This window comes from Zonotrichia albicollis, chromosome 2 (assembly GCF_047830755.1).
Source record: "Zonotrichia albicollis isolate bZonAlb1 chromosome 2, bZonAlb1.hap1, whole genome shotgun sequence".
NCBI lineage: Eukaryota > Metazoa > Chordata > Aves > Passeriformes > Passerellidae > Zonotrichia > Zonotrichia albicollis.
The window spans coordinates 103,525,833-103,541,298 of record NC_133820.1 but is presented as its reverse complement, the minus strand read 5'-3'; the positions used below and the strand labels follow the sequence as shown (position 1 = coordinate 103,541,298).

The 15,466-nt window shown below is 41.3% G+C and overlaps 1 protein-coding gene across 3 annotated transcripts in view; it reads left to right on the top strand.

The window, feature by feature from the left end:
• The window catches only part of TMEM255B (transmembrane protein 255B), a 69,756-nt gene that overhangs the window by 40,223 nt on the left and 14,067 nt on the right, over window positions 1-15,466 (top strand). For all 3 annotated transcript variants that reach the window (XM_074535909.1, XM_026794049.2, XM_005487992.4), the window contains one exon: window positions 13,123-13,203. In XM_074535909.1, coding sequence (XP_074392010.1) covers window positions 13,123-13,203 — 81 coding nt within the window. The remainder of the gene's footprint in view (window positions 1-13,122; window positions 13,204-15,466) is intronic.

Genomic DNA, 15,466 nt, shown 5'->3' with positions numbered 1-15,466 from the left:
AACTTGTTCAGCAATGCAGAATAGCAGCTTGGGTCAGGGGAGATTTATTGTCTACTTCCATCTTTGCTTCCTTACTTTGCAAAGCACGGGCCATGATGGAATTTATGCAAAGTGTACAAAGCAAGTTAATTACACTTTAATCCTCAGAAAGGTGGGTGACTGGGGCAAAGGGCTTGCAGTCTGTTCTGAAAAGCTAATCTACCTCACTCTGATGGGCTGCCAGCAGAAGATAATGTCCTTTATTGTTTCCTATTCTCAGAAATGGTTCTAGACTAACAACAGATGTTTCTTTTCTATGAAAAAATTTCAAAGCTTCTACACAGACGTATAGAGGGAACGAAAATTATCACCTGCAGACTTCAGATTGAAGCAAAAATACTTAATAGTTTTTTCATCATTTCTCAAAGGAAAAACATTGTTTTCAGTTGCCCAGCACAGGAACTAGTGGAGTTAAAAAAAAAAAAAGAAAAAAATAAAGGCATTGTTTATTCACACAGATCTGAAGTCCTTAAATTCTACTAGAGTAAAAATTAAGGGTGTAATTAAGAGTGTTTCAGTATGCTGCAATAAGCCCTAGCAAAAGGTTTTATTTGTTTCCCCTTTAAGAAGAAACCACGATTAGTATGAATAATCATATCACAGAGCAGGAATTTCTCTCTCTGTGGGTGGATAATTATTCAATTGCATGTAACGTCCATGGAAACTATGTTCCCAGGTACTCAAGTAAGTTTTGATTTATGATTATTTATGGCTCTGTTAAGAGCTTATTAAAATGTGTTGCATCACTGCTGCTAGATTATGGAACTTCACACTTGTAATATATTTATTTAGTCTTTTATGATGAATTCCAAGAAGGTAACATAAGAAATTTTTTTACCTAACCTGCCCAAAGTTTTCTTGTATAGCTCAGTGCAGTTCTCTCTACATTCCCAGCCATCAGTATATCCAGTGACTTCTTCTCCTCTGGAGCACTGAGCACCATGTATTACATTTCTAAGATCTTCTGAAATGCATGTGAGCTTCAAAATGACAAGCCAGTGGAGATGGGGAAAAGCTAATTGTACCTGAACAGTCTGAGCATTCATGAACCATTTCAGTAATTGTTTAGACTATTTTACTTTTAAAACTCATGTCTTTTCATTCCTCTTGAGGTTTCTCTCATGGGCTTTCTCCTCTATTGAATTTTGGATCCCAGTACTTCAGTTCCTCCCATTTGGATGAGGCCAGTAAGCCTGGCTGACATGTGGCAGTGGGGATCTCCCTGTTACAGGAATGATAGGGAGCTTTCATGGCAAATTGCTGGGCATAAACAGCTGCTTTCTGGCTGGTTTCTGCTCAATAGCTAACATAAAAATGTCATGCATAAAGTTGTTATTATATTAATTAAATATAGTAGGGATATGTTGTGCCATGCCCTGAAAATTAAAACCAACACAAAACCAATGTTTATTAAGCCTCCAGCTGTAGATGTAGATATTCAATATATTTATATATTTATATATAAATATATAAATATATATAAATATATTGAATATATATATTCAATATATATTATATTTATATATTGCTCAATTAGTGTATTTAGTGCAGCCTCTTTTCCTTCCTTTTGCTATAAAACAAATCCAAAAGAGCATTATAAATTAAACCCCTGTACATTTCAGTCAGCAGGATATTCAGTATTTCAGATGCCTAAAGGCTAATGTCTTCCAAAATGACACTTGTTGCAGTAGTATACTTTGAGATTTATATGAGATTAGTGCAGCTGGTTAAAGCATGGTGGTCATAATGCCACGGTTGCTGATTTGATCCCTGTGTGGGATCATTCCATTCATTTAAGAGCTGGACTTGATGATCCTTGTGGGTCCCTTCCAACTCAGAATATTCTGTGGTTCAGTGATTTCTTACATACTCTGATAACATTAAGGCAATAGGAAGGAGATGGAGCAGTTTTTCATGTATTTGAGTCACCAGAAACAGAATAAACAGTTCTTGCATTCTTGTGGAAACGTTAATTACTCACACGGCACAACATCATTACAATCAAGACTGAGCAATCAGTTCATATAACAAACCCTATAATCAAAGTAATGTAATCAATGGAAGTAATCAACTATAATAAGCAATTAAATACCTAACTGCATCAAGCAATAACTAAAATTACAGCCTTGAATAGTATCAGCTAATTGCATCATTAGAAAATTGTGTAAAAGCCAGTGGTAAGGCTAAGTTTTTAACTACACAACATAGCTATTGCAGGTGTTGTGGGAAGGTCTATAGCTTCATCCTGAGAGACACTGGCTAGCAAGACTTGACTAAAGAAATGCAGAGGCAGGCTTGGATTTGCTGTATTAAGGCAAGAATAGGCTTCCTCACTGGAGCCTTGGGTGGCCTTATCCGCAGAGCAGCCAGAGGAGCAGTGCCCAAGCAGACACACACCGTGTCACTCAGCACCTCTGCACACACGTCCTTCCTTCCTACCAGCACCTAAGCCTGCTCAGCCAAAGGCACTGCAGGCACTGAACCTCCTTGGGAATGTGCAGGGGAGTCAGCTCCCATTTCTTTTGCCTCTTCCTCTGCACTCCATCTGCTTGTGAGGGCTGACAGGCCTTTCCTCCCACCTCCATGGAGAGTGTGGCCTAAAGTCATTGAGGGAAAATCACCTGTTTGAAGAGGTCTTAACCTCTCCTAATAGACCTGTATCCATCTGAGAACAGACCTGTCAGTCCACATCAGGAAGTGTCCTGTCTGTGCCCATTGTCCTACAATGGGGTAGCTCCAGCATCTGGAGGCTTTTCCATATAAAGTGAGACAGAAGCATATTGATGTGGTTTTCAGCCATGACAGTTTACAGGTATTCTGAATATTTTATTGGTTTGAAAGACATGAAATGAATATGTGCTGCTACCAAATGTTAAGAGAAGAGGATTCAGTAGGATCCAGTCTTTCAGATTAAATAGAAATTCTAAAAAGAACCCCTGGAAATGTGAAGTAAATCTGGTTTGTGACAGTAAAGTTTTAAGCCCCACCAGCTGCTTTTCCTATTTTCAGCACTGAAGTTGGGTTGTTTCAGCATAGCAGACAAAATAGGCAGGGTCTCTAGGCTGGAGTGCAGCATTTCTAGAAGAAGATTAGCTCTTAAATTCATGCAAGGCAGACGTAGAAGCGCAAGAAGGGTAAGTGCTGTCTGCAGTCTGCAGTGGAATTGCTCTCATGGCGTGACCTCACCCAGAGAATGTAACCAGATACCCTGGCGGCTGCCTCCGAAGTGCTTAAACAACACTGGGGATGTATTATTTGCACCAGGGGATCACTAAAGTGCTACAGTAGCAGTATGGCATGGACAGAAGCATGTCTCTGTCTCACTCTGCCTTGCTTTGAAGCGTTTGATCAGCTGTACATTTGGGAGCCCTTGACTCCTAAGGCATGGGCAACGTGTAGAAACTGAATTAAGACATACTATTCTAGGGCTTAAAGTTTCTTAATATACTTTCCTAATTATTGTATACATTTTGAAAAAAAATAGCAAAAAATTTGAAAACGTATTCCTGCCAGTTGGGTCGGTTGCAGCCCTTGGCAGAAGCATGGCCTTAGAGCTGGGCTGCTGCACTCACACAGGACTGTGGGAGTCCAGAAATGGCTCACTTTTTTTTGGCATTCTCCCTTCCAAATCCCACCCAGCATGCACTGTGCACACCCTGGCAGCCTAGGACTTCCCATGTCAATAGTCAACGTGACGGTATCGAGAGAGCAAAACATCAGAAAAAGTAAGGAACAATCACAGAGGAGGAAAATGGCTGAAATGAAGTAATGGAAAGGCCTGGAGGCCCACTTGATGAAGTGAAACTGAACTGACACATTTGGATTCAAAAGCTGATTATGACCTTGTTGGCTATGTTAATAATTCCAGAAAAAAACTGTCTTAGTGCATGGTCAAAAGGTGAAATAGGAATGGATTATCATAGAATGGTAGAATTAGCTAGGTTGGAAAAGACCTTTTAGATGATCAAAATCAATGTAAACTTAACACTGCCAGATCCAGTAGTGCATTTAATTTCCTGATCATAACTGTACTTTCCCAGCTTCCTTAATTAAAAAAAAAAATTGTTTGTTTTTGTTACAATTTCTGTCTTTCAATCATCACTCCATAATGCCCATGACTTTATTTTCTAGCACCTGGACTTCCTTTCAGGGTCACAGTGGTTTTTAAGCCTGAGGTTTTATAGCAACCACAGCATTCCAGATAGCTGCCAGCCAAATGCTTACAGCCAATTTATTATGTGGGTTGAATTTGTTTGTGAGTAAGAGAGGTGGAGATGCAATGGCAGCCTCTTTAGAGTCCCTGGCACTGACTGAAAGAGCAACATCCTGGCAGAGGGCAGGAGCTGATGCCTGGCACTCCCATAAGAGCTGTCCCAGCTATTGAAGGGGGGGAAGAGAAGCCACTGAGCCCCATGGTGGTGCTGGGCAGCCCAGGACACTGGTCTGTCTAAGGAGGCAACATTTCCTGTGGGAGCACATGATGTATCCTGCCCAGAGGCTCCTGGTACGCACTGAACAGTGACCCCTCTCTTCCTCTCTGCCCAGCTGCTGTCTGAAATAGAAAGGTTTGAAACTAATGGTATTAGTTACAGAAATAAATTTTAATGATGCATGTGAGGAAAACTATGTTAATAACTGTATGTAAACAAATGGTTTACAAAACAAACTGCATGTAACTATATGTATACAAAAATTTTATATCTCATGAATTATGAGTAAGGCATTCTGTTGGGCTACCAGGTAGTTAAAGATTCTTTAACAACACAAGAGAAGATACAGGTCTTCAGGAAACCAGCAGTTTTAAAATGGTTATTTTAATTAGTTAGTTTTCTGGCAGTTGATGTGGGTTCAATAACTAGAAATACAGACTTGGAGTTTTCAGGGGGTATTGTTTCTTCTTTTTCCATGTAACAGTGAAATACTGCAAGATAAATTGTTTTCTGAAATGAACGCCATTTCTGCTTCAGAAATTACAAACTGAAAACTGAATTGTAGGTTTATCTGCCAGTGAATAACAGCCCAAAACACTTTTCAAAAAAACCCATCCTTGTTTCTGATTCTAGAGGGGAATGGTCACTTGCTCTATGTGGGAGTCACAAGGCTGGGGAGCAAACTGAGCTGTAAAATGTTTTGTGCTTCAAAGCTGACGCCCCCTCACTGCAGTGTTGATGATACTGGCCTTAGACTCAGAAGTTCCTAACACTGAAGTGGCCAGAACCAATATGGAAACTGTTCATAAATTTTTTTTTTAAATTGACATATTTAATTTGTTTGTGATTGAAAGCAATTTTTTAATTAATCACTCCTGTGAATCCCTAGGATTTTCTAGCAGTCTTCCTTAGGAGAAACCCTTCTCATTGGGAATGCTGTTGGAAAAGATGGAGAAATAGCCCTTGGTCAGAGGGAGACAGGAATTACAAAAGACCTGTAGCATTTCCTCTCATTGTTTGTACAGGGTAGGATCCAACCAACTTTAGCTTGGGCCCCCAGACAGTGATCCAGTCTGCCTGCTTTCCCAGGCTCCTAATATGTTGGCCCCTTCTTTTAGGAGCTTCTTTATCTTTGGTCTGAAAGCTCTCAGGTTTGTATGCTCCCATGTGCCATGTGCTGTCAGCCAGTGTGGGGCAGACGCAGATAACTGTGCTCCATCTAGCCCCCCAGAGAAGCATCAAAGCTGATTACTAATAACTTCTGTTTGTTCATATTTGCATGACTGTTTTGAGAAAGTTAGCAGAGAGTGTGATCTTGAGGGGAATGATAATCTCCAGAACACCCAGCTGTTGGCACAAGGCTGAGCTGGCACTGAAGGGTGATGTTTCAGTTTGTTTTTAGGATTAAACTTGAAAGATCTTGGCAGCTTTCCCTCTCCTATTCATTGCTAGCTTTGCTGTAGATGAAAACAACCAAAACCAGAGAATTAGAACTTGACACTAATGAGACACTGAAAACATTATTCTGATTTTGGACTCCTCAATTTTATCTATATTCATCTCTTTTATGTGACCAGGATGGTTCCTTGCTCCCCAGGCCAACTGGCATGGTGAAACCCACGTCCTCACTCTCAAAGTCTCTTGGAATGTAAATGGCAATGTCCAAATTACTTACTGGGAATGGTTCTTGGCCCATACTAATTTACAAACCATGCCCAGAAAATATTTTGAAAGAGTGATAGCTTGCCCAGGCCAAAGCCATCACCAGCACAGTTCTAACAATTTAATAGGCTTGATGCTTGAGTTTCAGCCCTGGGAACATTCCCTGGCACTGATCAATCTACACCTCTCTTGATGCAGCTATGGAAGCTAAGACTAAATAAATACTGTAACTGGAAAAAAATAGCCCTCACTGTATAATTATTTCAATAAATTAGCCATGTTTTGTAAAGTATGGCATACATTTCAGTCTATACAGTTTAAGCTATATCTGCATTTTCTGAAAGTGAGCTTAGACATAAGGGAGATGGAATTTTCCCCATGTTATCCAAAATATATCTGTTCTCCAAGGAAACAAAAACTGGCATAGAAAAAGCTTCTTTCCATACCTCAGCCTAGAGCCCTTCAACCTCCCCACAGGCATTTTATCAAATCCACCAAAGATACTGTTAAAAAATACTTTTTTTACACAAAAAATGTACTGCAATGCTCCCACCATCAAAGACAATGTGGGGTTTCTGTTGTATGCTCTTAAAATAAAGCAATCAGCCAAACCAAAACCCTCTATATTTGGACCATATCTTCTCTTCCTTGGCATAAAGCCTTCTCTCTTGTCTGTCTGTCACTCTCAGGTTTTAATACACATGCTAGAAAAGTATTGAAATAAAAAAATTCAAGAAGAGGGAAAGCTACAGTTTGCTTTGTAGGGTTCAAGGCTGAGCAGTTCTGATTTGTCTGAAATTAAAGGGAAGTACTGAGTATCCTGGGTTTTGGGGGGTTTTCTGACACATCTGAAAATTTTCTAAACTTAGCTCAATGGCATTCTGACTGTATCTGCTTGGTATACACAAACACATTAAAATGTAGTTAGCTAAGAAATCATCTTTTTCAGTGCTCAGAAGGATTGAATAAAACCTGTCCATTTTTCTTTTGCACCAATAAAAAAACAAACCCAAGAATACAACAACATTTTTATAGAGAATTCGTCCTTCCTTACTAGCCTACATATTTTGTCCTGTGTGTGTTTCAGCAGAGCTTTAAGCAACTTTCCCACCTGCCAATTTCTATTTCAAGGGACTTACTCAAAGAAGCAGAGAAAGGGAATACATTATGCATTATATATTAATATTTTACTTTAGTGGGAGGTATTGCATAGCTCTGTCTCAGTAATAGTGGTTGAGGAAGTTCTTGGTATCAAATGATACTAAATTAGTTAAAAAGAATATTGTTGTTATACACTTTAGAGTTGCTCTTAATAGGTGAAATGTATATATATACATACACACACATATATAGTATTTAACAGTAACTCTATCTCAACCACTATTGCTATAAGCAGTAGAATCAGGAAGAATCAGGGACTGGTAGGTATATACTATATTCATACACAATCTGTTGTGAGCAATGTGATGTATTTTAAGACCAATCTGTTAGGAATAGTTTTATAGCTTTTAAGAATGTCTCATTTGCCTTTGGTAAGAGACACTCCTATAAAGTCCAGTGGGTGTTTATGTGGTGTGACATACTGTTGGATAACTTTTAAGCACTTTTTAATATCTATGTGGTGCCTTATTCGTATAAACACCTTAGCAGACAGACAGACCACAGCAGCTCTGTAACATGAAAATGGAAGCTTTTACCAATGCAACATTTTGGCATCCCCAGTGTATCTTTACTTAAAAGCTGCGTGCTTTAGGTGTTAAATTCTGCAGGTGTCTGGACAAGGCCAATGTTATCTAATCTTTGTTATTTTTGTACACTTGATCATTGCTCATTTATTTCATTGCCCATAGAGAGAGATGCATTTAGAGAATGGACTGAATGCAGAAGACTGGCTGTATCAGTGCAGCAGGCTTGCTGTCCAAAATTAGGTGCAGGAAGGAAGGTACTTGTTTGCCATGATTGTGCATGCAAACATAATAACTGTATTCACTGTGGTTGCTTCCAAGTCACAGCTCTGACCTTTTTGCTGCACATCAGTATCAAGCCATAATAGCTGGTATGGATTAATCAATCACCTCTTTCCTCAGAGAACAGTGGTGCTTCCAATCACAAGAGCACCTGGATGAAAAGTGTGCTTGTCTTTACCATTGAAGACCAAACCAATAAAAGGACCAATTTCTTTTTTAAGAGGAAGAAAGTGTAAGAGGTAGAAAAACTGTGTAAGCCAAGAGATCAGGGCCAAAAGTGAGGATCTTCCTGTACTTGATGGAGGCAGACTAGACAGCTCTCTCACTGCCTTTAAGAGCAGATAGAGGTTTCTGAGGGGAGTATCTTAGCATTCAGGGTCAGACTCAGCCTCATAATGTGATGTGGTGGAGTCACTCATCAGCAACCTGTAGTAAGATGTGAACGCCCCGAAGGTAAGGCCAGGGAGCATCTGTTTCCAGGTGCTGAACTCATAACCTATGATACTTTGAGAGAACTTGTTAGTCTGCTCATAGGCTGACATAGACTCTGACCCTCTTCACAAAATCAGAGTTGCTGAGACTGGGCAGAACCTCTGGAGATTTGTAATCCAACCACCTGTGCTTAGAGCAGTGTCAGCTAGCACAGGTGGCTCAGAACTGTGTCCTATTTGAATATCTGCAAGGATGGAGACTCCACAACCACTCTGGGAAACCTGTTACAGTGTTTAATCACCCATAGAATAAAAAAGGTTTCTTCTTATGTTTAAATGGAATTTCCCATATTTCATTTGTGCCCACTGCATCTTGTCATTTTTCTGGACATTACTGAGAGAAATGTGGCTCCATCTTCACTTCCCTATCAAGTATAGACCCATAGTGATAAGGTACACAGGAACCTTCTCTTGTCTAGGTTGAACAGTCCCAGTTCTGCTTCTCTTGTGACAGATATTCCAGTCTGTTAATTCACAGACCATGTCTGTGGTGTCTCTCACACTGGGGAGCCCAGCACTTTACCCAGTATTCCAGATGTGTCTCACCAGTGTTAAGAAGAAGGATCACCTTCCTGGGCCTGCTGGTGGTGCTCTTTGTAATGCAGTCATGAATACTGCTGGCTTTTCTTGCCACAAGGACACATTGCTGGCTCTTGTTTGACTTGCTACCCACCAGGACCCTCTCTAAAGCTGCTCTCCAGACACTCAGGCCCCACTCTTTTCTGGTGCATGGGATTATTCCTCCCCAGGTGCAGGATTTGACATTTTCCTATACTGAACTTGTTGAGGTTCCTGTGGGCCATTTCTCCAGCCCAGGTCTCTCTGAATAATGACACTGTCCTGCAGTGTTTCAGCCACTCATCCCAGTTTTGTATCATCTGCCAGCTAGCAGAGGCTGCACTCTACCCATCACCCAGTTCAGTAACTGAGATGCTACACAATATTATCCTAGCAGTAACCCCTCGAGCAGACAATTACTAAGTCACCTCCAGCTGGACTTCAGGTCACTGCTCCCAGCACTATGACCTCAGCAGTTCTGCCAGCTTTCAGTCCAGCTCACTCTCCAGTTATTTAGCCCTTATTTAGCTTGTCTGTAAGAATGAGAGACTGACGGAGGGATTAGTGAAGATAAAGATTGAGAAGCAGGTGAGCAAGAAGCTCCACTCATCCACCAAGCCAGTCACATCCTTGTAGAAGTTCAATAGGTGGTTCAGACATGACTCTCACTTTCTAAATCCATGCTGACTACTCCAAATTGCCTTCATGTCCTTGAGATGTTTGGAAATTGTTTCCAAGATTATTAGCTCCATCCCTTCCCATCAGTGTGTAGCTCCCTTGATTGTCTTTGTTATAATCCTTGAAGACAGGATGCATCTCCAGCCTGCTTAAATGTTCTCTAAACTGATCCCCCTTTTGCAAGGGCAATTCTTTCTGTACCAGATTTTCCCACAGGTCTCCACTGTAGACCAAGGCAAAGAAGGCACTGAATATTTTGATCTTTACCATGTCTTTGTACTATGCTGCCTGCCTTATTCAGTAATGTGCACACATTTTCCTGATTTCTCTTTTGCTGCGAATACACCCAATAGAAGCCCTTCTTCCTGCCCTTTGCAACCCTTGCTGGACTGAATTCCAAGAGAGCTTTGGCTTTCCTAACCCCATCTGTGCAGGCTCATATAACTTTTCTCTTTTCTTCCCTGGTGATTTCCCCTTTACTGCTCTTCTCGTAGACTTCCTTTTTATGCCCAAGTTACATCTGGAACTCCTTGTTTATTCACACAGGCCTCATGCTGCCTTTGCTTGATTTCCTGCTAGATGAGATGAACTGTTTCTCAATTTGGAGGAGATGAACCTTGAATATCAACTCACTTTCCTGGGGCTCATTGCTTTCCAGGACTGTATCCCATAGGAGTCTTCCAAACATATCACTGAATAAACCGAGGTCTCCTTTATTCAAGTCCAGAGTTGGAATCCTACTCAATCCTCTCTAGATTCTGAACTCCAGCATAACATTAGGGGCAAGGCTGCCCTTGACCTTTACATCCCTGAGCAATCTTTCCTTGTTTGTAACTATGAAGTCCAGCAGAGCTCCTCTCCTCGTCAGCTCCTTGTTCTGGCAAAGAAACTGCAATCCTCTTAGACCTCCCAACCAGAGCTGTCCCTGGAAGTCATGGCTAAAGGATAATGCTTTCCCAGGACTGTGGAAGAATGTTGACCTAGTTCAAGACGCGGCATGCTGTTCGTGTGGTATTTGCTTTTCCTCTAGAGAAGAAGAGTTACTGAAGCTTTTTTTCCTTACACTTGTGTAGTATAAATAAATATTTTTGGATGCAGGAAGCTAACCTTTCTCTAACCCTTGAGAGTTGGTGTCCAAACTTGCTTAAGTTTGCTGGAGTAATCAGAAAGGCAAACAAGCTGATGGAGAAGCTTTATTCATTGATCTCTCTGCATTCCTGCATAGCTCTGCATTTTAACTAGTTATGTATTTTGGATCAGCAGATTTATACGGTTCACACTTCATTATCCAACAGAGAATACTCTGCTTGTGAGCTGAAGTAGTGCAGATCTTAATGCAAAATCTGGGTTATTCCTGGATGGATTTTAAAGCTTTAAAATGCAGTGTAAGTTAATCAGTGAAGATTTCTGTTAACAGCTTAAATAGTCCTTTGCTTGTAAGTTGGCATGGAAAGAGGGGATGGCTCGGATCTGGTCTGACTGACTTACTGAGGAGCAGTGAGTGCTTGAGTACTTCCACAGAATCACAGAATCACTAGGTTGGAAGAGCCCTTCAAGATCATTAAGTCCAACCCATGCCTTAACACCTCAACTAAACCATAGCACCGAGTGCTACATCCAGTCTTCTTTTAAACACATCCAGGGATCATGATTCCACCACCTTGGGCACACAATTCCAGTACTTTATCACTCTTTCCATAAAAAACCTTTTTCATAATGCTCACCCTGTATTTCCTTCGGAACTTAAGGCTGTGTCCTCTCATTCTATCATCTGCTGCCTGGAGAAAGAGACCAACCCCCACCTGACTACAGCCACCTTTCAGTTGTAGAGAATGACAAGGTCGCCCCTGAGTCTCCTTTTCTCCAGGCTAAACACCCCCATCTCCCTCAGTGGTTCCTCACAGGGTTTGTGTTCCCAGGCCCTCTCCAGCCTTGTTGCCTCCTCTGGATGCACTCAAGTGTCTCAACATCCTTCCCAAACTGAGGGCTCAGGACTGGACACAGCACTCAAGGTGTGGCCTCACCAGTGCCCAGTACAGGGGAAGGGTGACCTCCCTGCTCCTGCTGCCACACTGCTCCTGATCCAGGCCAGGAGCCCTTGGCTTCCTTGGCCACCAGGGCTCACTGCTGGCTCATGTTCAGTCACCTGTCAACCAGCACCCCCAGGTCCCTTTCTGCCTAGGCACTGTCCAGAGAGACTGTCCTCAGCCTATAACGCTGCAGGGGGTTGTTGTGGCCAAAATGCACTTGGATTTATTAAACTTCATCTTACTGGACTCTGTCCATCCATCCAACCATTCCAGGTGGTCCCTCTTCAGAGCCCTCCTACCTTCTAACAGATCAACAAATGCTCCCAGCTCTTCATCTCTTCATGCTTTTGAAGGCACAGATCAGGACTAGATAAGTGATGGAAGGTTGAAAAAGGCTTTTTTTTTTTTTTTTTTTTTTTTTTGCAAACAAGTATTTCCGAGACTGCTTTGGGATAGATATTGGATCACAGAAGACTCAAGCTGTCAAATCCTCCCAAAACAAATATAGTCTAGTCCTGAAACTGATTGAGGAATGCACCCTCCAGGCTTCAAAGTGGCTGTTTGCCAAGGTCAGAAACACACATTTTCCATCTGGCCAAGGATATTTCATTGTGTTCTTCCTTTATATCAGTTTGTGGGAACTGTTACAAGTAAAATATAAATATGAGCAGTGAATGCATCTTTTGCAACTGTATAAATGGAAAAAAAGGCAAAACCAAACAATGTAAATTGCTTTCTCTTTATGCCTTAATTTCTTAATTATTCTTTGTTTTACTTCTGGGGTTTGAAGTGTGTGTTGTAAGTGGAATACTCAGACTATTATCTACTTGACTTTGTTCTCACCATGGACATTGTTGAAATTCTTTAAAAAGAAAGTCCAATATCTTGAAAACAACCTGCAAAATAAATTTTGGTTCTTAGGTAAGAAACTTCACCAGAAAAAAGAATGACTGGACCATTGTCAGAGCAGTACTATTTGACGTTGAGTGTGGTTAAATGACGTCAAGTGGTTAAATGCCAGAGGTGATGTCTTTTAGAGAAAAATAGATGATACTCACATAGCTTAGAGGTGGAGTGAGGATGGAAAATGTAACCCTGAGGACAGCCATTCAGGAAGGAAAGCCAACACAGGGGAGGTAAGCCTTTTACCCAAGTGACTGCACTGCTTCAGCTCCACAGAGTTGTAAACATCCATGTGGGGAAATGTACATAGTGCCTTCCACTTCCTCCAAACCAATCACTTTTTTGGCTGTTTTTCTCTTTACAGGAACCCAGACCTCTGTATAACAAAAGATGCCAGTTCTATTCAAGTGGAATAGGATTCCTGTATGATGCCTACCAGACTGAGGTAAACAAACTCACCTCATTATGTGTTCATTTCTGCTGTGCTGGGGAGGGGCGAGGGAGATGTTTGAGAGCATGTTTGTGCATGTAGATCATGGGTAGATAGAAATGCCACTGGTTTTCTCCCACAAGTGGCTCTCTGCTTGTCCAAGCTTCTGATGATTTAAAATCACTACAGTCAGTGAGGTTTTGAGTCATCATCAGTGTTTGTATCCAGTACTTTACTCTTGGGGTTGGAATGATTCCTAGTCCATCCATGCTGTAGAATAACTGTCTGGAATGTGTTTGTCACATTGGCATCTTCCTCTAAGAAGGCTTTTGTAGACTCCAAGTGGAATAGGAAATATCTAAATTAATCCATCTCTATCATCCAGAAGACTTCAAATCTCTGTATTAATCCAGCACAGGTCAAGAACATCAGTAGTTTGAATGCAGCATTTTTATTATCTCAGTGACATTAGCATGGTCAGGAAAGTGCCCCTATCCAAATGGCTCGCTTCCTGAGAAGTCCAGAGTTAGTTTCTTTTCCTATTTTATTATTGTGGTAAATTGGTGGGAGTGAATAGAAAAGTGAAATGGAGAACAGCTAAACAGTGGTATAACTTTCAAGAAGCCAGTTGTTCTTCATCACCATTCCTGCCATGGCTAAGAAAAGGTGTATGGGGAATGGTGCCATTAATATTTCTAGAAAGCTTAGTGAAGTGTACTAGCAGGTTAAGCAGCTCCTTAAATCTTGGAGGATGCTAGGGCATCCTGCTGTTGATTCCAGAAAATGTATGGCAAAAATATTTCACTAATCTCATGTAAAAGACTGACCCAGACAAACTTCTTAAGTGTGACAACACCCTTTCCTGGAAGATTTACTCCTTCCTCTTCTAAAGAGTGCATGCACACTCAGACTCAGACATGGCCTGAGAAATGCTTCTGATTCCTGTAATGAGAATGTGGTCGGTGTCCCACTGACCACAATTCCTTGCAGGTGACCCCAGCCTCAGGCTTCTGGCCAGATGGTTTTCCACAGCTCTGCTGGTTCTGGGAATGTCTAAACTTGGGCCACCCAGAACTCCTTCCTCTATTCTGGAAAAAAACCAAACCCCATATCTTTTAGAAGTGTATGTAGTTTCTAATAACATTCTTGTCTGGTTGTTCACTGATTTAGAGCTGTGTATCCTAATTCAGAGTTAGGAATTCATAGCATTTATACTTGGCTTTTGCTTTTCCAAAGGTTGCCAGGTAGTGAGCAGGGGGCATGCTCTGCATGCCAGGCAAACACTTAACTAGGAAAGCAGATTGTTTACTGACTGCAAGTTTCCTTTTGATTGACATCTCTCACCTGTAAGTGATCTCTAGCTCATTTGGTCTGCCTATTTCAGTTCTCCTTGCTCAAAGCAGAATGAATTTGATTTACTGGCAATTACCATGATAGGAGAACATATCTTCAATTGATGCTGAGGAGATAATAAATCACAAATGTCCAGGACATGAAAAAGGTGTGTGTCTGGTCACTGAAATGAAATAATAGGACTTTTGACATGCAGAACACCCACAAATGGCCTGTTTTCACCACCCTTGCTAACACCACACACCAATTTGTTTATTTTGGTTTATCCACCCTTCTCCTAAAAAGGAGTGTCTTGTTCTATGCATGTTTTAAAAATGCAGTGATAAAAATAGATGACTACAGTAACTTTCTTGGCCAATAATATGTGTCTCATAGTGTAGAAGCAGCCAAAAACATGTTTAAGGTCATGCTGATCTCCCTGTTTCGTACTTTTAGCCTTCTCCATTAAAACAGGCAGACTGGCTTTATTAATGCTTGGAGAGAGAAAAACTACTTTTATTTCCTGTCAGAAGTGGTCCCCAAACCATGCATGAGAACAAACCACTTTTTAGCAGCCCATTCCATCTTATAAAGCCCTCCTATCCCAATCATGCAGGTGTAATGGAAAATGGTGTTTTAACTCTGCAGATCCTGGGCCATTGTCACTGCATAGAGGAGGTCAAAACCAAAGTCTGAAGATCTGCTGAATGCAGAAGTGTAGTGCATCCCATAAAATGGCTGAGGTATTTTCAACCTGCTTTGAGAAGTAGCCATGTGGGATGGTTCAGTCACTGCCTTGATTAGGATGATGTGGTCAGTGTCAGTAGGTGCTCCTCTTGTGCAGTCAGCGGCAGCTCAGGCTGACAGCTGCAGCTGAATGTGACTTCAGGCCAGCAAAGCCCTTAGGTTACACTCCAGTAAGTTCAGACACAATAGAGCAATGGTG